The sequence below is a fragment of the Rhipicephalus sanguineus genome, chromosome 9, assembly GCF_013339695.2.
Source record: "Rhipicephalus sanguineus isolate Rsan-2018 chromosome 9, BIME_Rsan_1.4, whole genome shotgun sequence".
In the NCBI taxonomy this organism is placed as follows: domain Eukaryota; kingdom Metazoa; phylum Arthropoda; class Arachnida; order Ixodida; family Ixodidae; genus Rhipicephalus; species Rhipicephalus sanguineus.
The window spans coordinates 53,524,370-53,551,866 of NC_051184.2; the positions used below are offsets into that span (position 1 = coordinate 53,524,370).

Genomic DNA, 27,497 nt, shown 5'->3' on the forward strand with positions numbered 1-27,497 from the left:
TTTGTATGCCTCAGCAAAGATTTGTGGGCCATTCACTGAACTTTTTCTCAATGGAGTTGGCTAGCCATCTCAAGACGCAGCCGTTCAGCCGGCTCGAGCCAATTTCAGTCGCCGGCTTGCCGAAAAACGTGCTTGTTTGATTCTCAAACGTAGGCGCGTTGACAGATTTGTTTTGCAGAAAGCTCTACCGAGCAACTACGAAAACATTTCGCAGCATTATATATGCTCCGTTGCCTTGTCGCTGTGCGTGTAGTAAGTAAATCTTATCGATCTATCTGCCACCTGCGAGTTGAAGCACCTCCTACACTCGTTGGGTACGTAGCAGGGCAAAGTTCTCAATTGCCATCCGTCACTACTAGCGCTTTTAAAAGTACGGCTCGGTTGAATATTCGGGGCCCCCGGTGTGTTCGATCTGCGTGGGCTTTTATGGTAAATTTCGTTCAAAGTGTCCGCCTTCTTCGAAACTGGCATTATTAATTGGTTGGTGTTTATCTGCGTGTTTTGCCGTAAGCCGAAACCTTGGCGATTCAGCACGCCTTGTTTTTCTAAACTACCTTCGTAATGAAGGGTCGTGGCATGCACGAGCCATTTTTAACTTTCATGCACTTGCGCAGGTGCAGCGTAAGCAACGTTTCATAGAAGTTGCCAGTGTCCTGTTCGGCGCCACTTAACTACGCTCGCTGAATGTAGTCTTTATTGCGTTTGCAGCGTCGGTAAAACGTGAAAAAATGGCGATACGTGACTAAGAATTTGCTCGTATAAGATACTCAAAAGAATCTCAACGTGGACTCCATGTCAGATACATTTTTTTGCTGCAATTAGCAGATGCTTCCCGTTCCTTGTTATAACACTCCTCGGCATTAAGCATGTTAGTAAACTGGATGTGTTGGTAGTTTATAGGATTAAGGGTAGCACTAAACTGACACAGTGTGAAAGAATGATAAAACGACATGTCTAATTTGTAATCTGGCCTTGCAGGTGTATGCGGCGTTTAAATGAATTAGTAATAGTTAATTGAACAAACTATCTCAAAAACTCAACGCACTACAGAGCCCTCCGAACTTGAAATAACTGTGAATTGTGGTAAACGTGAGTGTAAATTATGGTGTTTTTCCTGCCAACACCACGATCTGATTGTGTGACACCATAGTAGATATGCTTGCTGTTTATTTTGAGCTACTTACGTATGTATGTAATGTGCTCCTCACACAGACGTTACCAGCAGATGCTGGATGCCATGCATTTGCATGATACGTCTTTCGGCTTCCTTTATTGAGAGTTGCTGCAGGCGTGCGAATAACTAATGAGTTTCGTTAATGTAATTTATGCCATGAATCCAAAAAATGACACGAGAGCAAACATTTGTCAAGCTCATACGGACACATGGTACAAAATAAGCGGCACATCATTTCATGAAGATGATAGACAAGAATAGAAACACTGGGGTTAGCACTCAGCTAAAATGTTTATTTAAACTTAGCAAGATATAGTTGGTAGAAATTATCACAGCGAATAGATAGGGGACACGAATATTGCGCGATCAGCAGAAAAATCCATTTTTGCACTTGACACACCTTCCACGTGCACTTTTAACCAATGCCATATCCACTTGTCGAGGTACTGTGTTTCTTTTTGTTGTTAATGCAACTGATCAATGGCTGATTCATCTATCCAGCGCTTAATGAATGTGGTAGGCTTTACCTGCCGTGGTGGTCTAGTGGTTATGGTGCTTGGCTGCTGACCTGAATGTCACGGGATCTAATCCTGGCAGCGGCAGCCATGTTTTGATGGAGGCCAAATGCTAGAGGCCCGTGTACTGTGTGATTTCAATGCATGTTAAAAAAACTCGAGGTAGTCAAATTTCTGGATCTCTCATTACAGCATCCCAGGTGGTCGAGATTTCTGGAGCCCTCCTCTAAGCAGTCTCTCATAATCATATCGTGGTTTTGGGATGTAAAACTTTTGACAATTATTATTACAAATGCAGTAAGCTTTGATGGTCATGCGGATAACACTGTCTTGATATCTTGAGATGATGTTAGTCTTGCTCTGCCTTTACATGTTGTTACATGTTTACGTTAAAAATTCTAGTTTAGGGTCAGTGGTAGTGTTTGTCTTCCCATTTATTGTCCGCATTAAAAGGTACACTGTTTATTGTCTAGAAGCTTTGACAAACCTCAGAGAAAGAATAGTGCTGTCACCTACAGAGTTTCCACTAATAGGAGAATGGAGCCCTGACATTCTATGGTTCTTGAAATCATGCAGGTCAGTGTCGCAGATGTCAGGGGAGCCGCCCACTAAGAAGCCAGCAGCCATGGGCAAGACTATCGGAACGCACAGCGGCAATTTTCACTGCGATGACGCACTTGCCTGTTTCCTGTTGAAACAGCTTCCCGAATACAAGGATGCCACGGTGGTTAGGTGAGTTAGTTGCTTTTTAGGAACTCAATAGTAATGTGCAGCTGTCCCTAGCCCCCTTGTATTGAAGTTTGTGTGTGCGACAGCAGCCTACAGCACGTAATGCAATTGAAAAGTCCTTCTTTCCAAACTGCTACTGCGTGGTTAGAATGGTCACTGGGACTATATAAATTATTATTATTATTATTGCTATTCTCCCTATTATTGATGACATTCATACAGGTGTCATTGTCAACCACACTCTCAATGTCGAACCCCTTTCCTTGGAAAATAAACTGCGATTTTTTGCCTGACCTTGAATCGTAAGCGAACTGGTTATGCCTTACTAGTAGTTTTAAAATATATGTTGTTTTGCAAAGCAGTTCTGTGGAATCCCGCAAGGTGGCGGAGGGTTAAGAAAGGGAAAATAGACAACCACCCGTTTGTAGCACGAAGCCACAAGGAAATCCATACGGATTTCCATATCCGATACGGATTTCCGAAATCCGTATGGATTTCCTTGTGGCTTCGTGCTACAAATGGGTGGTTGTCCATTTTCCCTCTCATATATGTTGCTTAATAGCCAAGAAATTCACAAATGAGGACCATAGTTCTCTCAGTACCCATCATGTAACCATGGTAACAGTAAATTCAGTTTCAACATACCGAATCTCGGTCTTCCTGTCTCCATAGGCCAGGCCTGTTTTTCATGAAGTTTTGGGGCAGGGAATTGTATTTAAATGGGAACACTGAAGAGATGAAAAATTCTTGAATGCAGAGTGTCGCAGGAGCAGCATTTTCTGAAACGGTCTTGTCTTCTTCAACGCTGCGACTTTAACGCTGCAACTGCAGCTGAAGAAGACAAGAAGACTTGAAGTTGCAGCCTTGAAGAAGACCAGGCCGTTTGTCGAAACGTTGGTTCCAGTGGCACTTTGTGTTCAAGAATTTTTCATCTTTTCAAGCTTTAACCTTCCCCTCAACTTCTGCCTCTAAATGGGAACAGGTACAGAAATGCAGAAACGAAGGCACCTCTTTAAGAGAAACAATGTATATGTCCTTAAGCTATCACATTCTTCTTGCTTTTTTAGCATAGGACTGTACTCGCTCATGCAGTCCTTGTCCTAAAGAAGGAGACACTGGTTCACGGACTTTCATATAAGCGTGCACTTATGCAAAGTGCTGTGTGTGTCAGTCTCCATCACCGTTCATTACTTCGTTCCTTATTGACTGCCTGGAACTGAGGATACACTTGTCACATTGAAGATACTATTCGACGCAACTTGGCATTCACTCGAAAAACACAGATTCACACACACTTCCACTAAGAACACACGTTGAGTGAATGCCAAGTTGCGCCTAATATCTTCAATATGACAAGTGACCAACTAGCCCAACAACAAGTTCTATTGAGGATACACCATCTGCTGCGGTTCTCATCGCACACCACAGTAAACATTACTAGAAGTAGTCAAGATATCGTATGGATTTTTTTTTTTTATTAAAATTTCTAGGCCATACAAGTAATAATGAAAACTGGTACTCGTGCTAGCCCTTACTGAAAGGCAGTAGAAATGGTATACGTAAGGATTGTGTAAAAACGGAATGCGGCATAGCTGGGCTTTAGGACCTTTATGATATGAAACACATCCTACTGTAAGGCAGCCAGCGCCATCTAGGAATGTTTGTGCAAAGCGATTGCACGGTGCAGCCTGCACCACGTAGGTTTTAAGTAGAGCTGTGCAAATAGCAAAATTTTGGGAGCGAAGCGAATTCGAATATTGAAGTGTGAGTGCGAATCGAATCGAATATTTTTCTAATATTTCTAGAATATTTTGCAAATACTTCGAAGCGAAATTGCAGAAAAGAAAAGTTAGAAAGGATTCGTAAGCATATTCTTATATGAGATAGCAACATGAAAGTGTTTCTTTTCGCTAGGTTGATGAAGCACTGGTGGGGTGGTGTTTCATAGTTGTCTTATCAAGAATGAGGCAATGTAGAGGCCGAATCGTATTTATGTACATGATTTGGTGCAACCAAAGTGTTGCCAACACTTTACACGTGATAGGCAAGGATGCCATTTCCTCAGTCTCTTCTCCTCTTTCAACTTCTGTGGAAGCCCAACTGATGTGGCGGACAAGGGCGTGCTCCCTTCAAGCGCAGAGTTCCAAATCTGCCGCGTAGACGTCGATATATAAGAACATCTGAAATTTTGGATGCTAAAAAGTTTTGGCTTCCGATTTTTCGAACTTCCTGCACAAATTTCAGGTCCAAAACAGCATTAATTGAGCCCCCACCTCTGCCACATCTTTGATCTCCATGTTGGAACCAGCGTTTTCTTGAGTTAATACATTTGCGACCGTAGCAGAGCTTGAAAGCCAGCTTTGCCACAATACCGGGGTGTGACGAGGTGAAGCATATTGACAATCTAGAGACCACTTCGGACGTTGACTGTGTCTTGGCAAAGTTCGACCGTAATGGAACTTGAAACGCAGCTTTGCCGCAATACGAGAGTGTAATGAGGTGAAGCATACTGAAAATCTGAAGGGGTCACTTTCAATCGGGCGTTGACTGTATTTGTTTTTGCGCAGTTCAAATAGTAAAATTCCAGTGCGAATTGAATCGAATAGCAAACACTATTAGAAAAATATTCGAAATTTTGAATATTCGCACACCCCCAGTTTTTATTACATTATTGAAATTCTCGGTAGGACGTCGTCAATGTTGTTTTGGGCTCCTGAAAGGGTATAAAAGGAGAGACGGGAGTGGGTGGTCCGCTGCATGGGCTGAATGTGTCTTGGCTTTACCCTGACCTTTCCTCTTTCGTACACAGGCCGGCATGAGCAGGAACAGTGTTTTAGACCTCTGACCATTCCAGACTGCCTGTTGCGCCCAGGACCGCTGGCCATACTCGATGTACGCGCACGGGAGCAGCGCCGTGATGCAGCCCTGATCGTGCACTTCTGATCAGCCCTGATCGTGCCTGCTCCCCTCACGCCGTCTTCCCCGAAGCGGCAGTCCTCCTCTCTAGACGCAGACATGCTCCGCCTCTTTTTTTTTAACTGAACTCTCTGTGTGTGCGTTGTTGTTCCCCCGGCCTTTGAGTTCGCGAGCTTCGTATTTCACTAAGCTGAAATCTACTCGCGACAAAGTGGTGGAGGTGTGGGTATATTATAGCATGGCGAACGAAAAACCCTCACGAGGGCAGGTGCACTGCGCCTGTCGCACACAAGTTAAAGCACGCGCTGGTCAACCATCAACCTGAACGACAAGTGGCGTGACAAGGACTATGAGAGCAAAGCACGCAGCCTTAACGCGCATTTCGAGTTGCTGTTCCATTTGGCACAGAAGAAAAATTGGAAACGTCAATGAGCGACGGAAATCGAGCACTGAGAAATCGGACCGTCAAAATTATCATGGAGCCGCAGAACAATGTACCCGACGGTGCCGCAATGAGGCCATACGGTGTCCCCCCCCCCCATCTTCAGGGGCCAGGTAGATGAGGACGTCAAAAACTGGCTTCAAGTATATGACCGATACTCCACGGCGCTAAATTGGAACGATGCGCAAAAAGCCCGAAATTTGGTGTTCGTCCTGGACGACGAGGCGCGTCGTTGGTACAGCGTCGCATTGAGGGATGCAGCAGCCACACGACATCTAGATGGCTGGGCTGCATGGCGGGAAGCACTCTTGCAGGATTTCGCCGGTGAGCACATTCGAGACTGGTCTTATGTCCAGCTGCAGGAACGGCGACAGCTGCCCGGTCAAACTCCCAGACAGTATGTATTGAGCATACTGCAGCTGTGCGTCCGCGTAAAAGACACCTCCATGACGGAGTCCGAGAAGGTGCGCTGTTTGATCCGAGGCCTCCAACCTGAAATGATGGAGAGGGTTGCCATCACAAACCCTAAAACGATGACAGACTTTCTGCAACACCTCCAGCGGTTGACACACGTAGGGACAATGGCACAACACGCCATGGCAGCTATGCCGTGTCACGCACTCCAAGGCTTCGTGGCAGCATTCCCATTTACGCCCGGTACCAATACCAACGCAGGCACAGGCATGCTAGCGACTAGCCACACTAACAGCAGCGATTTCGAAGGGCGTGCTGACACATCGAACACATACCGCTGGTCAGTCACAGATGCTGACGGTCCTCCAGGAAAGTATTAGGACACCGACAAGCGCCATGGAAATGACCCCTCTGCACCCTGCACGCAGATTCCTGAATAACCCATCTCGGAATGCGAGGGGCCAAGTTATATATTTTCGTTGCCACCAGGTGGGCCATATAAGGCGTCAGTGTTAGGAACCGCTTCCGGAAACAAGCGGGCAACTATCTCCGCCAGGTCAGGGAAACTAGCGAAACGGGGCTTGGGAGTGTCATTCCGGACCAGTGAAAGCCACCCCGCCGGCGCTGTCAGCACGCACTATTTAGTCACTCATCTGATCACTGTTTAGTCTCGATTCAAGTTGAAGACACCCTTATGATGATAGACACTGCCGCCTCAGTAAATATAGCATCACGAGACTTCGTGTCACGGATCGGGGCGACGATACGCCCAGCCACGGCTATCGTCAGAGACGTCGGCATTAAACTGAACAGAGCGGCTGGGGAAGTACAAGTGGCAATAAAGATGGTACCGGTTTAGATACAGGAAACACTGTTGGTTCTGGACTCACTCTCCTATGACCTCCTTGGTGGGCTGCCCCTGTGCCAGCATGCAGAGATGGTAATAAGCTTCACCACCGGAACAATTAGTTTCTGCGGGAGGAAAATGAAACTGAACATCGAGGCCGACTTATTAATGAAGGGTAAAGCAGTAACCTACTGCCGTGAGACCACCTGCATTCCGCCGTTTACGGCAACTATGCTGCCAGCTAAGGTTGGAATGGACAGAGCATGCCTAATTGAACCCCTGAGTCACTCCACCAGCAAGGATTGCCCATATGTGGCTCTACACTGGCCGATGTCCATAATAAGGAGGTGTACATTCGCTTAGCAAACCCAACAGCCACCGCCATGACTATTGTGAAGGGAACGGCCATCGGATAAACTACCTCTGTCACGTCGATATTCTTGCCTGTGTCACGTCGAGTTCTTGCCATTTGCAATGTTCGCATACAACTCATCACGAGACGACTGGCTACTCCCCTTTCTTCTTACATTATGGGCACGAACCAACTCTGCCAATTGACGCAGCACTAGACTTTACACCAGGCGACACTATTACACTCCTTAGTGAAGTGTCCCTTCGGCATTGGAACACTGCGCGAGAACTAGTGCTGGAAAGAGAAAACGGGGCCCAGGAGGCTAACAAGCGACGTTACGACCAGGCACGGCGCACGCAGCAGCTCACGGCTGACGACTTAGTATATGTACGAAGGCTGACCTGGAAACGGGGCTGCACATCGAAATTCCTGCATCCTTATATCGGGCCAAACCGCCTTGTGAGGCAGACCGCGGAAAATGACGGGGGGGGTGGAAAACCGTCGAGGACGTCACGACATAGTTGACATCAGTCGGTTGAAGCCATACCGCGACCTCGACGAATCGGCGCCTGCCAAAGACGACGCCACCCACCCTGCGTCTCCCGTCTACACCCGAGATGCACAAACACCGAGCGACGAGGAATTTCTCGACGCCCTAGACATACCACCCGAAGATGCAACCATGCCAGCCCTAAGGCCGCGCCGCTCTGTGGTGCCGCATCAACGGGACGACTTTGTCTACTACTGAAGAAGAGGGAAGGGGACACCCTGAATCTCTGCGATCTTCAAAGTGCTATGCGCGAATGGTGCAGTGCACGAGAGCAGTGACGTGTGCGCGTTAACAGTGACGTGTGCGTGAGAACAGTGACCTGTGTGCGTAAACACTGACGTCTCCGCGAAAGGAGTAACGTGTGCGTGAACAATGTGCTCCCCGTGTGTGATCAGTGCACTCCCCACTAACTCCGGACACTTTCTCTGCGGCCATGCGTCATTCAAACGAAGACGCCCCCTGTGACCATATGACTATGAAAACAGTGAACCCTCCAGTGAACGATAAGAAACTCTATGTGCTTTGTCGCGGACCGTGCTCCTGTGGACTTCGGCCCCCAGTTACAAGAAAGTCTATCGATTTGTACAATTATTATTGCGATTAGTGAGGACACTTATCCTTCTCTACCGAGAAGGATTATAGTGCAGCCAGCGCCATCTAGGAATGTTTGTGCAAAGCGATTGCACGGTGCAGCCTGCGCCACCTAGGTTTAAGGCGAAAAATAAAGAATGGTTCCTCATCTGCCCGATAGAGGGGGCTGCCCTAGAAAATTCTCAGTAGGACGTCGTCAACGTCGTTTTGCGCACAAGGAGAGCCAGGAGCGGGTGACGGGAGTGGGTGGTCCACTGCATGGGCTGATTGTGTCTTGGCTTGTACCCTGATCTTTCCTCTCTCGTACACAGGCCGGCATGAGCGGGAACAGTGTCTTAGACCTTCTCTGACCATTCCCGACTCGATGTACGCGCAGGGGAGCAACGCAGTGATGCAGCCCTGACCGTGTACTCCCGTGGCCTGCCCCCCTCACGCCGCCTTCACCGAAGGGCAGTCCCCCCCCCCTCTGGACATAGACATGCTCCGCCTCTTTCTTTAACTGAAGACTCTGTGTGTGCATTGTTGTTCCCCCGGCCTTCGAGTTCGCGAGCTTCGTATTTCAATTAAGCCGAAATATATTCGCGACACTGCTATAGCGGAGCCTCGTTACAAGACACATTCAAGGGATCTAGGAAACATGTCTCTTGTAACCAAGGTCTCTTCTAACCGAAAATCACTGAGGACGCTGCGGCGAGAATCCAGTTCTATGATACTTTGTTGTAGAGTCATTGTGCGAGTGTGACAGCGATTATCAAAGCATAGTGACAAAGCTTGGTGCAATTAGTAGTTGCAACCATGTGAGGAATGACATTTGGAACGGAACAGAATCGAGCCAAAGAAATGAAAATTGCAGCACATACCAGTCGGTAGTACGACGTCGGCTGTGTTGCTTGGGTGCGAGTACGGGCTAGTTCGTATTCCATTTCAAATTGCAGTTACAGTGCAGGGGAAGACACGAGACAGGGACGTGGTCAGACAGTGCTCGTCTTCGTCGGTCCCTGTCTCGTGTCTTCCCCTGCGCTGTAACCGCAATTTGCTTGAGTGTGTCTGGGTTGACTTTTCTAACGAGTTCACTCCAAAGACCTAAAAAAAGTAGCCCTTGGTAACAGAGTGTCTCTCGTGACCATATCTCTTGTATGCAATGTTGTTAAAGGGACCAACAGCCAGTTTTTATGGTGCCTGTTTTCTTTAGCACAATGCAGAGCTTACCGGTCAGAGTGTCTAATCGCGGGTTAGTAATGCAGAAAATGCCGTGAAACATTTGTAATTGACATATTTCGATCTGCGGCGACTATGAGGTCACATACACACATGCTGCAAACGGTGGGAGGTGGGCACGAAAGTGGTTCGTATTTCTGTATGGCGGTTTGCTGCGCATATGTGCATGGCACATGACTGCGCCACGTCTCCACATGTTCCACTAGCTGCCGCTTCTCGGCGTGCAATTCCTTTTACCTCATAAGCAGGGCAAAATACAGCAGGGTGGAAGGGGGGGGGGGGGAGCTAATAACATATATACACTAATTTTGTGCACTAATTACGGTGTGCATGAAAACATAACACTATGTACACCCAAGGGAACGACTCCATAATCCGGCTTCAAGGCTCTGCGGCTAAGCTGCGCAACGTACCATATTTTGTTTTTTGTTTTTTTTTCTTTTTACACACTATTTAAAAATATAAATCCTACTCGGATAACGAAAAGGATGCTTGAATCTGTCACTATAATTCATGGTCTTTTCATTTCCACCAGGATCTAATCACACTTTCTGGCCATTCGTCGGTCCCTTTAACGTGGTGAATATAGGACAGCCAACCAAACCATTTTCAAGGGTCTCTCATAACCGAGGGTCTCGTGTAACAAGATATTAGTGGAACTAGTTTCTGTACTGTCTGCCTCTTCAATGTGCAGGTCTCGAGACCCAGCTGTCCTGGACACGTGTGACGTGGTCGTGGACGTTGGTGCTGTGTACGACCCGGCCAAGAGGCGCTATGACCACCATCAAAAGTCAGTTGCCTCTGGCATGCTTCTGCATTCACAGTCAGTGCTTTATCGATGCCTTGAGATCAGAAGTGCAAGTCTGTTTCCATGAAGCAATCATAAAGGAGGAAAGGGGGCATTTGTACTAATTTACCTTCAAAAGGAGAACGGGTTGTCAGTTAAATTAGCTCTGTGTATTTATTTATTTATTCATCTATTTACTTATTTATTTATTCAAGTTATCCCTAAAGGCCCTCGGGTTGAGGGTATTGTGTTCAGTACAGATACAATGCACGTAACAGGCTTGAACAAAATTTGTAAAACAATTAGTAAGATACAAAAATAGATATAACTATTGACATGCTACATAAAAAGCACACGAACAAATAAATCAAGCAGTTGCTTGGCAGTGGATAGAGAAAAAGAAAGTCTAACAGAAGTATGAATCCTGGTTTTAAAAAAATACAGAAAGTACAAAGCCAAAGTAAAATGTGCTGAAACATGAATAAGATGGCAAAATACAACTGTGCAGAGCAGAACCATTTGAATGTTAATCATGGCTGGTTGGTTGAAAGTTCTCGTGAATTAGGTCTTGAAATGCGCTGACGTTAGTCTCTGTAGCGATGTGTGATGTCATTCCAGTGCTTTGATGTATGCGGTATGAATGGTGTGGCATAGTGCTCAGAATGGCACATTAGCTCTTTTACTTTGTTAAAATGGTCCCGCTGAGGAAAGATAGTGGCTGGTTGCGAGAAAAAGTCATAGTGGAGCGATTGGTGATGGTACGGTTTATGAAGAAGTGATAAACGAGCAAGTTTATGCCGTGTGCATACGGCTTCAAATGACTTCATGCACATACGTGCATGCAGCCATTCGCCAACTTTAACAGTTGTGTTCGATCATTTTCGTGCGATTCGCTTTCTTGCTGCCCTTTGCACGCCGCATCACACTTTTTCGTGGTGTCGAATAAATCTCATTTCGGTATGTTCAGAGATATAACTGTGCCTTGCCTTTGTTCTTCCCTAATTAGGAGCTTTAACGAGACGATGAACTCGCTCAACCCAGCCAAGAAGTGGACCACCAAGCTGAGCAGCGCGGGGCTCGTCTACGTGCACCACGGACGAGAGGTGATCGCCGAGACCCTCGGCTGGAAGCTCACCGAACCGAACCTCGAGAAGATATACGACAAGGTCTACGAGAATTTCATGGAGGAGATCTGACGCCATCGACAACGGCATCAACGCCTACGACGGGGAGCCACGGTATGTGAATGTGTCTTGTGCAGGCACGCAGTTTCACTGTTAAGGCAAAGCGTTGATAGCGACAGCAATGTATGAAGCCGCGCAAAGTAAGGTTCGTAGCTTTAACTGCCATCTGCGTTGCAGCAAACATTCACTTGCTAACAAGATTAACAAGTGTGATGTGCATGTAGAGGCAGATATGAACGGATCTCGGTGATTGTGAATACTGTTGCAACGTGAAGTTTGCGTCGAACCCAGACTGTTTGGTAGCGTGACTGAGTCTCCAGGTTGAGGAAGTGATGCTCGAAAGTTGGGAAAACGAAAACAAACAGGTTTATGGCACTCTTTGTACGCTTACAGTGGAACTTCGATTATACGTCCCCCGGTCCTGCGACGACCCGCGTTTTACGACGAATTGGCTTGGTCCCGGCAAAACCCCCATAGAAATAATGTATTAAAAACCTCAATTGTACGACGCAATTTTACGCCGGCCCCGCCTCGTACGACGCTTTGCTGGACTGTCCGAGAAAAAAAAAGACCTACGATGACGCGGGCTGGCACGCAAACACACTGTGGCCGGGCGAAAAAAGTCGGGAAACCGAGGAACCGAGTTCGTATCCGCGCTGCCACCACAGGGCCTCTTCAATTTTTCGACACGCGGTCGGCCATAGCTAGCCAGAGGCAACGTTGGCCGGAGCCAGCCGGAGCGCATTCGTTTTGTCGCATTGCACTGCGCACTTCCGTTGTCGCCTTTTTTTTTCTCTCTCTCTCTCTTCTTTTGGGTGGTTTTGTAGTGACCGTGACCGTTGTGACCGCAGTGACCGTTGTGAGCAGATAACATGGCAGATAATCTCGAGCTCGCTTTCTAGTATACGATAACTTTCACTACATTTCGTGTCGTTATACCGGACGTGTTGAACGGCGATTGTTGAGCCAATGTTTGCGACAGCCGCGGGAACCGGAACTCGCCGCTGTCTAGCTACCAGAGGGCTGGGGCGTTTTAGCCGCTCGCGATTGGTCGAAGCTTGCAAATCGAATAGGCCTACTGCCGTGCTGCCATTCAGCCATTCCTTCACGTGTTTGCCTCATCGGTTGGTTGTGCTGCGCCGCAGCTGCTGTGTCCACGTGCAAAATTTTCTGTGTTCGGTCATTGGTGTGCGAGGAAGCTTTCGAACTTTTGGTTGCGAGTGCTGCGTCTCGCAATGTCGCGGAACCGAAAACCGCTGACGCTCGGAGAAAAGCTTCGCATAATCGAGGAGGCAGAGAAGCGGAACGGAGCAACAAAGGCCAGCATTGCCCGCGACCTGAACATTCCCGAGTCGTCGCTGAAAACGATCCTCGCGAAGAAGGACAGCATCCTACTAAATGCGGCAAAGTTCGGCCTGAACAGGAAGGCCGCGAAAGATGGCAAATATGCTGCCATGGAGAAGGCCCTCGTTGAGTGGTTGCGTCAGGCCCGCAGTTCAGGAATCGCCGTGGATGGCGCAATTTTGAAGGAGAAGGCTGAGACAGTTGCATTGCGCTGCGGCATTGACGACTTTAAAGCCTCCAATGGCTGGTTGGATCGCTTTAAAAAACGCAGTGGAGTTGTGTACAGCCGCTGCTGTGGAGAGAGCGCGTCAGTCAGCTCCGACACTGTAGAAAAGTGGACTGCATTGCTGCCGGAATTGATACGGGAATACAAACCGTCCGACGTGTTCAACGCAGACGAAACTGGATTATTTTATAATATGCAGCCAGAACAGACATTGGCATTCAAAGGAGAGAGCTGTCACGGGGGTAAGCGAAGCAAAGAGCGTCTTACCGTATTGCTTTGCGCTAATGAAGACGGCTCTGAAAAGCTTCCTGCCCTCGTGATCGGCAAGTTTGAGAAGCCGCGATGCTTCAAGAATTTGAAAAGGCTGCTGTGCCAGTACACGTTCAACCGGAAAGCCTGGATGACGGCTGCTATGTTTTCTACATATCTGCAGCAGCTGGACTCCAAAATGGGGGCTAAGAACAGAAAGATTCTTCTTCTGCTTGACAATGCGCCATGCCATCCATCAGATATGTCGCATTTGAGAAATGTGAAAGTTGTATTTCTGCCCCCCAATTGCACTAGCCAGCTGCAGCCACTTGACGCTGGCGTCATCAAGTGCATGAAACAGAAATATCGGAAGTTTCTGGTGCAGCGTCGGCTGGCGGGCATGGAACGCAAGCAGTTGGATAAGAAGCTTTCTGTGCTTGACGCAATGCACTACATTGCTAGTGCATGGGACGCAGTCACGCCAGAAACTATCGCCAACTCCTTCAGGCACTGCGGCTTTAATAGAAGTGGTGCTTGTTCTACCAGTGAAGCTGCACTGCCTGTTGACGATGAACCAGAGTTCGGCAGCCTGGAGCTGCCTGGATCTTTCGCGGACTATGTTGGTGCCGACGACGACGTTGCAGTGTGCAGTGAAGTGTCGCTGGATGACATTATCGAAACTGTGCGTCCCGACACTGCGGGAACTTCCGACGAGGAAGAGATGGACGACGCTGCAGAGGCTAGCGTGTCCGTTCCGACTTACGCGGACGTGTTGTGCTACGTCGACCACATTCGGCGGTTTGCTTGCGCACGCGATGAGATTGGCGACTTGCTGCCAGATGTTGCAGCTATCGAAAGAAAGCTGATGCGTCGTGGCTGGGCAAACTCTGAGAAGAAAATCACAGATTTTTTAAAAGGTGAGAAATAAAGGTTCGTTCACACCTCCGATAAAATGCGTGGTTGTCATTTTTTCAATTAATTTAATCTACGTTCCTCGGAGCAGCGTACGTTTGTGCCGCGGACTTTCTTAGGCATTATGTGCCCGCTGTTGTGGGGCAAAAATGACCGTCACTGCCTATATTCTCGGTTTTTCGATTATACGACGCCCGGATTATACGACGATTTTGCGCGGTCCCCTGAAAGTCGTATAATCGAAGTTCCACTGTATTTACATAGTGAAAAGGTAAGAGTTCAGTGATGAGCGAACTGGATGAGCCATTAACCCACGGCTCGGAGCCTTGTCTCACTCAGCACCGTTGTTGTAACACTTCAAGCAGGCTTCTCCTTGATGGCAGCCAGTCACACACACGACACTCCCCACCAAGACGCCGGCCAATTACACCGTCGCAGACGGGTCATTGCACTCGTTGATGCATGAAAGTTCCTACGGTCAATGACACTCACGTGGGGTCAGCTGAGAGAACAGGATGTTGGGTGAGTTGCTCCGCCTCTCCCCAGAAGGGCAGGAAAGGGTTTACGGCGACCTGTAATTGCTCTGGTCAAAACAAACGAGTCCGGTCGGCACCGTAGCATCCCAAACAAGCCAGAGCGGCCCATTGTGAAGGCGATGCCAGCTTTGATATCGCTCCGCTGTCCATCGGAGCTTGCACGATTCTTTTCCCTTTGTGGAGAGCTTCCTGTCGCGGAGAGCCTGTTTCTGGGAAGGGTCAACGTATCCAGAGTCCTGTGGGAACGCATTGTCAGTCCACTCTCACAGACGTGTCGCCAGCAACGGTCACTCATAACAAGACTCACTATCACTCTGCCGGGGTAATGAAGAGCATAGACACATGAGCAGAAGAGACGGCACATTGCCTCTTCCTTCTATGTGACTCTGAAACTTTCAGATAACGAAGCCTCCAACATTAGGCTCATAGAAAGACATTGTGTAAACATCCCAGTATGCAGGACACATGTGCTTAGACTAAGCACATGGCTGGTCTAACTTGTGTATTACATGTTCCCATTTCAAGCCCGCTTCACGCATGCACGAACACGCACCCTCTGCTTCTGGTGCTTCTGGTGGCACCAAGTCACCATTCTTCACTGCTCACCCTCCCTAACTTTCCTTCAAGCACCCGACATACCACGCGTGAGACGTGATAGGACGTCACCACACTTGGACTTTATACAAAAGAAGGAGGATCGTTCAAATGGCAGAGGTAGCTTTTAATTAAAGTTTAGTTATTATAGGATAAAGGGGAAATTGAAGTGAACTAAAAATGAGTCAACTTGCCACTGGGGGCGATGGGAGCCCATAATCTTGACATCTTGAGGAGTCTTCCCCATAGAGTTTCTATAATGGCTGTCGCAACAGCATTACTGGAGCAAAATTCTGGTCCTACCAATTGGGTCATTCGTCCACCACGGGAGTAGCAGTTGGCAGAAGTTCTTGCTTTTGCAATCCTCCCATGCTTCTTTTTTTTTCTTGTAACTGTTGGCTCCTGTGGTCTGGTTATGGCTGAAACAGTATACAGTCAAACCCCGCTACAACGAAATTGACGGTGCTCGGAAAAATGTTCGTTGAAGCAAACATTTCGTTGTAGTGAAATGAAAAAAAATATGGCTGACCTGAGCTAGTAGAACAGAGAAACTTTTATTTCCAAAATTCAAAGTGTCTGCTGCTTCCTTTGCGTCCCCAGCAGCGTCACGACCCGATTCTCATTTGTGCATAGCGATGCCACGTTGAAAAGCACGCAGAAGCAACGGCTTCCGTGAACGAACCACAGAGGCACGGTCGCGCATCACGAACTGCACAGTTGCACTAATACGCTAACACTAGCTATCCGCCGACAACGGCGAGATGCAGGTGTGCTATCGCGGAGCGATGACTTGCGCCTTATTCTATGCTATTCTTATCCACCACTCACGGCTGGCTGATCCCGTTGATAACGCGGACGAATTGTTGCTCCAACCACTGGTCGCCCTGGCCAAGCGTGAAAAACACGAAAAGCATTGGCATTGGAAAAGGCATCGTTCCACGATTGCACCCCAGGCCTGCTCACGTTGATAACGCGTATGTTTCGTCGCTCTGACCACTAGGGAAGTGTGAAAAGCACGAAAAGCATTGGAAAAGGAATCGTTCCGTGAATGCACCCCAGTGTGGACAACTGAGCTTTGGCTTCGGATTGTCTGCGACTAAGCAACTCAAGCCAGTTGCGAAAGCAGGGCAGTCTGATCGCCGTCGCTATCAAGCAATGGCGGCCCCCATACTCAGTCAACAGCGGTGGTTTCTGGTGGTGCGTACACGCGATTTAGACTTTGAATTCGTATCTTTATGTTCTGAAATGCATCAAAATGTCCTAGATTGTGTTTATTGCGCAGTAAATTAAATGTTTTGAGCTTGGAATGGCATCGTCAAATTTCGTTGAAGCAGAACGTCAGCAGAAAAATTGTTCATTGTGGCGAGCATATTTATGCATTGACTCCTATGGACTGTTGACGGGGAACCAAGAATTTTTCGTTGTACCGGAAATTTCGTTGAAGCAGAGTTCGTTGTAGCGGAGTTCGACTGTAGCGCGCATTGTGTGACACCTCCTGTCTTTTGTTGGCCGCCCTTTGCAGTTACCGAATAAACACGAACCTGAGTTCCCGAGTGGGCCACCTGAACCCGGCTTGGAACGAACCGAACCCCGATCTCTATGTGAGTCTTCTCTTGCTCAGTGGTTGGACCTAAGACTGTACAACAGAACCTTGTCATTTCAAGATCTCTTAACCCTTTCAGGCGTGACCTATGAAGAACTTCCAGCAAATGAGTCAAATTTACAAAACTATATTTCAAGGCACTCCGTATTCTATATTCTGTTGCAACAAAAATAGTGTCATAATATATTGATTTGTGTGTTTTGTGGTAAGTAATCTTAATGAAATTTTAATTGACTATATTTATCCTGAAGTCAATCGTGTTATATTTTAGCATAAATGGAATCGCATCTCAGTCTAGAAATATGGTGCAACTTCATTTTCATTTATATTCGTTTTGAGCAAAAAAATATTCTTTGGACATGGCTTGCAGAGAGCGGCACTGCAAACGACTTGTCGAACATGATAGTGCTTTCAGCAAAGTAATCATATGCTACAATGCACTGCAGGCTAAAGTAAAATGAGGACACATTTATTACGTAGGTGCTTGAATTCATCCAAACCTTAACGTACATTGCTATTTCTTAGCCACTAGTCAACACAACTAGCACTAACAAGTTGTGCACACAAATGTATGAAACGCCTCAAGGAGTTAATCCGAATAACGGACGTTATTATGAACAAAAAGATTTCAAGAAAATTATGCATCGCGTTACCTTTGATTTCAGCGTTTTTTCCGACACCTTGATGTTGCACAAATGTCAACGCCGGTCACCTGTGTGTTCAGCTTTTCTGACCATTTGATGCTCAGAGCGCGCACAGCCGAGCCAAGTCATGCTCTCCTAAGACTGTGCTTTGCCTGTGTAACCTGCAAAAATTTTGGTGAAGACTGTAAATGTGCTTCCTAAAGTAGGATTATTAAGAAAGAAGTACATATCTCTAAATTTTTTTTTTTCTTGAAAGAACTGCGACGTATTCATAGAAGGCACAAAAGCTTGGGAGAGGGTATGCCTTCATGCTTTGTACCTTCAAGAACTGGCTTGAGTGTGGCAGTTACTAGTTGTACTGGTTACTTGGTTCAGCAGATGATAATCAGAAATAGAAATGTGAGGAATGCCTGATGAAGAGTTTGCATCAGTGGGCAATAAAGCAGTTTCAGATTAGTGTTTGCAACCAAACGTAACCACATTACGTGTGCAAATAGCAATGACATGACTGTGGCATGCGTCTTGCTGTCATCACTGTTGGGACATTGTTCCTGCGGTTTACATGTGCTATGTTAACGTACATTCTGTGCAAGCTTAACATGTGTGATCTTTACATATGCTAAGAACAGTGCTAACGTGGTACCACCCACAGCTAGCTCTGGAGCATGTCTACACCACTGGTACCGTCTCGCTGTCGTTGATCACCACTAATTGTTGAAATGAACTTTTGCTTTGTCAAAACTTGCTTCTAATGTTGGTAATGGGTAGATGGCACGTCCATTTTCTGAAAATCGTTTCATTCCAGTGGCCATAGGCATAATGAGATGCACCTGCACAGAAATGGCACTGTGGTTGCTAAGAGATTGGCTTGGCTTGGATATGTCTGGCATAAGGCACTAGGTGGCGCACTGTTTTTTAATGTCGCCTTTACGTTTGTGTTGTGATGTGTGAAGCTGAAAATCTTTGAATGAACATGTACTGTAACATCCCGCAAAGGTGTTTACGTTTAATGTATGTTAAGTGACAAATGTTATTCTAAAACTGACGTTATTTTGTCTTTTGGGTGTTGCAGGAGCAGTTCCTGAAGGCCATGAAGCTGACAGGCGAAGAGTTCCTAGAACGCGTGCGCTTTTATGCTACAGCATGGTTGCCTGCCCGGGAGCTTGTCCTAAATGCTCTGCAGCAGCGACAAAAGGTATTTGCAAAAAAATTAAAACAATATCTTTTACTTCTACGCAATCAAGCCTCGATATGATATACAGGCTCATGATTTTTTTCTTATGCTAGGTGCATGGATGCCAGCCACCTATGCACCCAAGTTTCTCTACAGTAGACTCTCAATAAACGAAAATCTCTTAAATGAAATTGCTGCTTAAATGGAACAACTGCCTCTAACATGATTGGTTTTGTGCTTGAATTCTGCACCCCTTTTCATCTCTCCGTAAACGAAACTCTTGTTAAATGAAACATATTTTCCTGGTCCCTTCAGCTTTCGTTTAACAGGAGTCTACTGTAATTCTTTAACCTTTCTTTAACTTGCAGGCTTCTACTGAGCAGCTTAGTTTGAGTTCAATGGGAGAACCCTTTTTCATGCAGCAAACACATATTAGGCTGGTGATAACTATAGGCTCCTAGTTACTTCAGTCTCATTTTTCAGGGAATGTACGCTGAAACCTCATTATAACAAAGTCGCATTTGACACGAAAATAACTTCGCTATACCGAAAATTTGTTATAAGCGTATATTTGAACCACTCTATCTATTACGAAGGCTATTATTAATTTACTTCGTTAAAACCGATAATTCATTATGTCCATGTTCGTTATCTCAAGGTTTGAGTGTAGCGCGAATGCAAGATAACCTCTGGTCATTAAGAGCAGCGGACTTGATTCCAAGAGAAGGCAAGCGTGCGAGGAGGATGAAAAAAATTAAGTGGGCAGATGAGATTGCAGGTATGACGCCACAGGAAGCACAGGACCGGGTTGATTGGCGAAATATCATGCCTAAGCCCACTGCAGGGGGCGTAGGCATGATCATGATTATGAAGTACATTTGGACACCTTATAAGAGGCACCGCTGTCAGAGACAAATGTGTATAAGAGACACCAGTGTGCCTGCACCGAAATAGGGGTTTATCATGGTACCCTGCTTATAAGAGACCCCCTCATATAAGGGACAAGAACTGCTCCCTGGTGCACATCGGCTCAACTGTATATGCTTGAAAGTACGCTAATTGTGACAACGGGATTACAAATTGCATAATATGTGTGTAGTAACTCTGACATGTTCTCGCTTGCTGTTGTGGCAATCGTAATGATGCGCACTTCTGGCAATTAAAAAAAAATAGGTTGGCGATGCGGGCTCCATCATGATAATGGAGCGTGGCGGCTGCCCTTGGAAGGACCACCTGCTGACCCTCGAGGAGGAGCTGTCCATCCCGGGCGAGGTCAAGATGGTCCTGTACCAGGACCAAGACGGCAGCAGCTGGCGGGTGCAGGGCGTGCCGGTGGCGCTGGGCTCCTTCGAGTGCCGGTGAGAGCCCATCGAGGTTCACGAGGACGTGGGGGAAACGAATGATAGGCCTAAAAGCGAACTGCAACACTTCGTTTTAGCTAAATTTATGACAAACGAGTAGTGTCTACCACCTTGTGAGTGATCTTGGCAATGCCACGGGGCTGGCAATTGTTCGTTTTCTTGTTAGCAGCCTTCAAACTGCACCAAAGCAAATACAGTAGACTCTCGTTAAACGGAACCTGAAGGGACCAGGAAAATGTGTTCCATTTAACAGGAGTTCCGTTTACTGAGAGATGAACAGGAGAGCAGAATCCAAGTATGAAACCAATTATATTAGATGCAGTTGTTCCGTTTAAGCAGTTCCGTTTAACAGATTTCCGTTTACTGAGAGTCTACTGTAATGTAGTGGTCATCGCTACGTTGTAAACAGGCCACGGAGTAGGATAAGGCAGGAGTGCCGACTCCGCCGCCGTGCAATGCATTCACCTTGGATGAACTGTGCAACGCAAACATGGGTGTCTGGCTCATTCCTTTGCTCTCTCCCTCCGCTCCTCTCCACGTTTTCGCACATTTTCTCCTTTCCTTGTGCTCTCAGCTGACTACTCGCAATGTGTAGCACCATCTGTTGAGGCACATAAAAATCATTCAACCTGCTCTCAGGAGCACATCTGCTGACTGGTGCAGGCTGACGGTGGCGGGGAGCAGTGTGTGCGGAGCAGACGACAAAACAGGTAGGCAGGCAGACATGGGAACGCGGCAAAGCGCGACCGTGCCCCCATTGCTATAGCAGTGACAGAGAGAACCCTCGCCTGCGGCTCTGTTCGGGGACCGGCATCTCTCCTCCACAGCTTTCGTTCATTCGTAGCGCCATCTGGCGAACATGCTGGAAAGCAAGATCCGGCGTTGCAGAATGTGTACCTTCCAGAAAGGCGGAGTCGGCGCTCCTGTCTGATCTTACTCCGTGGTTCAGGCACACCACCTCTGAGACGTGTTAGTGCCCCTTTACTGAGAGCATTGTCCAGTGACTAGGTCATTGGACGTGTTTTCATTGTACAGCAAGTATAGATGGCTTGCACTGATGTCACTGAAACAGCCATATTGGGAGCCCCAGCATAATGGTACACGAAGTTCGTCATGTCACGTTAATGTTATCAGCACGTCGCATGCAGGTTATTTCATTGTGTGTGCACATAGGCATTAAATGTTCCAGCGGCATCAATAACTATCACATCTAATCAGGTTAGCTGCCCCAGTGATTATGACGTAATCGAAGCCGCCATGTTGGAGTACCATTACGCTAAGAACCTGCGTCCGTGACATCACTTGAAAGCTGTGAATTCGAGGCCTTGTCGGGTAACCCTTTGGCGGTTACACCATTGCAGGGTGCACCTTCCCGAGAAGTGGCGAGGTCTGCGGGACGAGGAGCTCTCGCGGGTGAGCGGAATCGACGGCTGCGTCTTTGTCCACTCCAGTGGCTTCATAGGTGGCAACAAGACGAAGGAAGGCGCCCTTGAGATGGCCACGCGGACCATCAAGGGCAACGTATAGCCACAAGGTTTGTGAACAGTCCTGCTATACTTAACATGTGTGAAAGGTGTATAGCAAACAGGTCTTTCGTGTGGTGGCGTGGCTGGACGTGAAAGGCAAAACTGGAGAATCTGTGACACATTGTTATTGACTGATTTATTGATTGATTGATCAATCGACGTAGACCAGCCAAGTTGGCTCTATGGTTGTCGTGTTCTGCTCCAGAGCACCATGTCGCGTGTTTGGTTCTGAGCTACAGTGGCTACATCCCAACTGAAGCAGAATACAAGAACACTCGTTTAGTTAAGTTAAGCATGGCTCGAAAAACCCCAGGTGGCCAAACTAAACCAGAACCTTCCCACAACACTCTTATAATTTGCTTGTTGCATAGGAATAGTAAAGCGACACTAAAAATATAACTTTCATTATGCAGTTCAATCTCAGTATAACAGAGTTGGTGAAATCGCCATTTTACTTGGTTACAGTAGAATCTTATTAAACAGGGAAGTTATATTTTACGTATCAGTAGTTTTGTTTCTTGATAAAGATGTATAGGGGTGCAACACCCAAACGCAATAAATAGTAAGTTAGGAGCAGTTCTATTTAATAAGCAGCAATAGCATTTAAGTGATTTTAGTTTATCAAGATTCGACTACCTCAATTTCAGTGTGTTGAAATTCGACCTCTTATGCAAAAGTTGTCACCAGACGAAACCGCGAGTGTAACTCGAGATGAGCGGAGAAAGAGACAGTGCCTTTAATCAAGGAATCACACTTTGGAAATGAGCTCGCTTATCATCTGAGAAGGCAGTAGGCTTGAGTGATCACTCACCCAAGCCTTTTATTTATCACTTGATGAAAAAAGGCGGGGGTAGGCGAAGGGCTGCTGCTGTTACTGTTATGGCAGTATGGCTGGCAACCTTCCACACTTTCCCACTACAGATTGTGTGCCCTTGTTTGAACTCTCAAATGGCCCTCGCTTCATACGCAGTACCGGACATACAGATTTGCCTGCCATACTTCGTTGACAGTGGTGGCATGGCCAGTTCGGGTGCTTCTATCACATTCTGCAGGCACTGGCCGCCTTCTCAAATACACTAAAAACTCTTTATAACAAAGTCGCATCTGGCACGAAAATAAGTTTGTTATATCCGATAATTCGTTATAAACGTTTATTTGTAACACTGTATCTATGACAAGACTATTCTTCGTTTACTTTGTTATAACCAATAATTCGTTATATCCGTGTTATATCGAGGTTTGAGTGTACAGGTGCACAGCCCAGCCTGTGCACCCGGCACAGATTACCTGCAAGAAAGGCCACAGCTTCATTAGCCAGGCGCATGCACGCCCCAAGCCCCATCTACTGCAAGCTTGCCGATGCACTTTCATCTCTCTGCCCCACTGTCTTTTCACATGTGGTCGGCATACACCGCCATCGTGCTTTCCGGTTCGCTCACGCGTTCTTCTTGCCTTATATGCTGGACGGCACAGATTCGACACAGGACCAAGAAAGAAAGAACACTGATGCACAGGACAGTATTTAAGGGGGGACGCGGCTTTCGTATCGCGCAAAATCGCAAAAAAATCGATTTTTTGAAAATCACATTTTCGGTTTCTGTAGCCCTTTTTCTATCTGATTCCAAAATATCTTCACTGAAAACCACCTAGAAGTGCTTTAAAAAATTAGTTGCGCGGGCTGAGGTGTCGAAAATTATTGTGGAGATCGCAAAAAAACAGTGCTTTTCAAAAATTTCTTGCTCCGCAACGGTACAACCGGGCGCCGCCATTTTGAGCTCGCCGTAAAGGGCATTCCTTCCTTTTCAAATTCCCCACCTCAGCTGGCGCCTCCCTTTAAAAACAAGCGCACAAAAAGCAAATCTCTGAAGGTCGTTTCGAGGCCTCCGATTGGCCGCGTCCGCCATGTTGCTCCAGAACGCCTCGCCATTGGTCCGATGCTCGCTTCGAGAGGACAGTCGTCTGCTGCTTACGCGTCGCGATGTTACCTGTTACGACTGTCGAAAATCACGCTACTTAGTGACGCGTCCGCTCTCGTTCTGTGTACACGGGTCGACGATAATTTAGAATATGATTACCCTGTAGTTTGACAGCTGCAAGCGGAAGCGCCGTCATCAGTGTACAATAGACGGTAGCGTGCCGCGCTCGTCGCGAACATCGCAGATGCGCGTCTCGGGTAGTTCAGCTTGTCAGCACTTCGTCCTCCGTGACGAAGAACTTCGCGGGACTACTCTTTGTACTCGCGATCGAACATGACGTGCTTTGAAACATCGGGCACCGCGGCCACGCACACCGCGACCGAGCTTGCTGCTCGGAGTCGTGGCTAGGCCTAACTCCGCTTACGGCGCTGGTTTACGAGACGAATCCGAACTTTGCGGGCACGGACATCGCGCTAGCGGACAAGCCGCACTGTGCTTCGTCGCAAGCAACAAATCGCATCGTCCGCTGGCTACTCGAAAGTGCGGATGGGCACTTTACGCATCGGCAGCGGATTCCCGGTCAAGCTCGTCGCGCATTGACCGCTCCGAGCAGCGGCTAGCAATTTCGCGCGTCGGCGCCGCAAAATGAGAGACCAAGTACGTTACGCGCGCCGATTTTTCGTCGCCGCGGCTGAGCACTGCGTATTGTCGCCGAATGCCGCCAGCCGGCATATATAGTGCGCGACTTCCCGGACCCCGCGGCCGAGTACATCGGCATGAAAGAAAGCGCTGGTGATGCAATTTAGGCACGCTTGGATTCGTGCTTGGTATCGCCACTAGCTCTGGTGAATCTTCTAAAATAACGAAAGCCTCGCAAATTACCGTTTCCGCGACCGAGTGGATGACGAAACGCATCACAGGCGAGGTTTGCAAATGAGCGTGGCGTGTGTGAAGCAGGGAGTTGAATTTATATCTGACCAACTCGCGTTACTGAATAAACTGCTCATATATTTCATCCCAGAAATGTTTGCAATAAGTGTGCCAATTTTCATGAAAACCTACGAAGGAATAAGAAAGTTGGTACTGAATGCCACAACCCCCACCTTAATTTTATTCAGAAGCTCACTGGAAAGAATGTTCTCCGACACACATCCAATGTTTGATGGAGACAGTGATACTTCCCTGACTCTTTCTGAAGAAAGAACATACGGATTTATTCCATTGGCTAAAGAAGACTGTATAAATCATGTCAAAAAGAGGATGGGTACAGCTCTGCCAACACCTGTATCAAGAAGCAAAAAAGATCAACCACTTGGAGGATGGGCCGGCCTGACTCAAGACCTGATTAATTTAAAAGACTGACTGGTTATGGTATGGCTATCCGTGACAACGTTGACATTGATGACATGCAAAAGGCCATAATGGCAACGTTCCATCATGTCATCTCGAGAGATGAGGAGCCACGCCATGAATTCTGCCCACTTGGGTCCCTGAGCTGGTGCAAGTACCGTGCTGCAGAAGCTGAAGGCAAGGCTCCACCACCGCACACGTATAAATTGGCAGCACTGCACTGCTGCCAGTCTACTAAAACCTGACCACCCTCAGTTGCTCGGCTGTTGCCAAAAAAAAAAAAAAAAAGTCAAAATGCGGCCGAGAGTCTTCATTCGGTAGTTTGGTCAATTCTACCAGAAGAGCTAAACGCTTCACTGATTGCCGCCGAAACAGCTGTCAATGAGGCAGTCTGCAAGTATAATACTGGCACTCTCCATGCTTATAGAGAGTTTTGTGCATCACTTGGCCCGAAGCCTGGAAAGCACTCCATTCAATGAGCTGCAGAGAAGGATGCCACACGGGAAAAAAAGGCATCAAAAGTGCACCAAAGCAAGCACCAAATGCTCAAGAGACCTCACATCACTAAGAACACCAAAAACTATGATCCTGGTGCATTCCAGATCACTGGACGCAAGGTGAAACTTCGAGAGCCGTTTTCTCAAAAGTGCCTTTTTGCCTGCCTGCCAAGTTTGCGCAGCCATTTTCTTCCTAACCGTTTGGCCTATTTTGACTCCGTTTCTTTTGTCATGTTTCTTAGACTACAATGCATGTCGTGACATTCTTTCTTTCTCACTTTGACGCTTTGTAATTTTACGAAGTGACTACTCGTTCATCCCAAGAGTGTGCCCGATTTGAAGGTGTCAAAAAGAATCGCAATGCAAGAATATTGTGTTGCAAAAAAAATAAAGCAAGAATGTCATGACACTCAGCGTGCATTTAGCTATGCAACAAATATTCACCTAGCCTTCTAGTCCTTTTTTTAAACTCTCCAGGCATTGCGCAAAGTGCAAGAAAATGCAAGAAGTAAAAATTTAATTGAATAAAAAGTTCTGAAGATATCACTCTGAAACTTTTTTAGAAGCAGCAGGGAGACATGCTGAATATTTGTACCAATTTTCATCAACATCTGTTAAGTTATAAGAAAGTCGGTTTTCCAAAGCCACGTCCCCCCTTAAGACTATGAACCAACTATCCCAGCAATGAATTTTGTTAAGCTACATTTTCTATCGCATCCGCAGCTTACAAGGCGTGGGGCATGATAGGATGTCTTACATATATACCATCAACAGCACAGTCCATTTGTGTTTGAAAGAGTGGAATGGAGACAGGACGCAGCTGTGTTAGGTTACAGGTGTGGGGAAGGCTGGAAAACTGGCCCTATTCCGTGAACGCACCTCACCGCAGCACTCGTGTCACTGTGGTTGCTTGCATTGTCCTTTTGTTTTGTTTTTTCGGCATTTCATGTCTTTGTTTTTCTTGCCACACAGATACCCAGAGGCCAGATTCATTATAATTAATAATGCCGCATGGGAACATTGTAGCAGGAAGAAAAATTCTCAACTCGTTGACATTGATCCTCTGAGTTGTGGTGGCGTTTGCCAGCTCCTCAACACTCGAAGCAGGCGCCATATTCGTGTTTTAGATTTATGCGCTCATTAAACAACCCCAGATGGTTGCAATTAATCCAAAGTCTCCAAATTACAGCATGTCTGAAAATTGCATCTTTGTTTTGGTACACAAAACGCCACATCTTATGAATTCCAGTTTTTTTTCTTGCGGCTGGTGGATCATAGCTTTGGTCACTTAAGTGCCGTAAAATGAACAAGCTTTGCAGCCTCCGTGTTGCTGTAACCTGCATGACTTCATTTGCTTCATTCTAACCATTCTTTTTGTCTCTTCAGGCATTGTCCAGGGCTATGTGGTTCAAGGCGATGTTGGCCGTGGCGACGAGGGCGAAGCCGACGATCACGAAAGTGATCTCGAAGATGTGGTCCTGTTCGAATAAATTAAGCTTGGACGACAGGACTTAAAGTTGCATGGAAAAAAGTGCCCACGGCGAAAGCCTGGAAAGAAGCCGCCCCGGTCAACGTCCCAAGCTGCCGGGCATTCCTTAACACAGTCATCCGCAGAGACAGGGGATAAAGGAGGCTTACAAATAAATGTTCGCATGTTACATTAACCCATCTCACATTTTTATCACTGACTGTTCGGATTTTAAAAAAAATGTCGTATTCATGTTGCACTCATACACGTGCATGCTGCAATGCAACTGCGTGGGTGTTCTACCATTTGTGCAACACCGGTAGTGATCATTCTTCCACAGATTTACTTTTTTAAAAGATCAATAAATGAAACATTCAA

The 27,497-nt window shown here is 47.0% G+C and overlaps 1 protein-coding gene across 1 annotated transcript; it reads left to right on the plus strand.

Annotated features, from left to right (window-relative positions):
• The first annotated feature begins 103 nt into the window (after positions 1 to 103).
• LOC119405165 (MYG1 protein C27H6.8-like) lies at positions 104 to 27,497 on the plus strand. The gene is given in 10 exon segments (XM_037671972.2): positions 104 to 314; positions 2,266 to 2,421; positions 10,443 to 10,538; positions 11,542 to 11,728; positions 11,730 to 11,773; positions 17,103 to 17,181; positions 18,900 to 19,022; positions 20,175 to 20,359; positions 21,724 to 21,896; positions 27,038 to 27,497. Coding segments are annotated over 9 exon segments (1,128 nt in total). The 5' UTR covers positions 104 to 222; the 3' UTR covers positions 21,890 to 21,896; positions 27,038 to 27,497.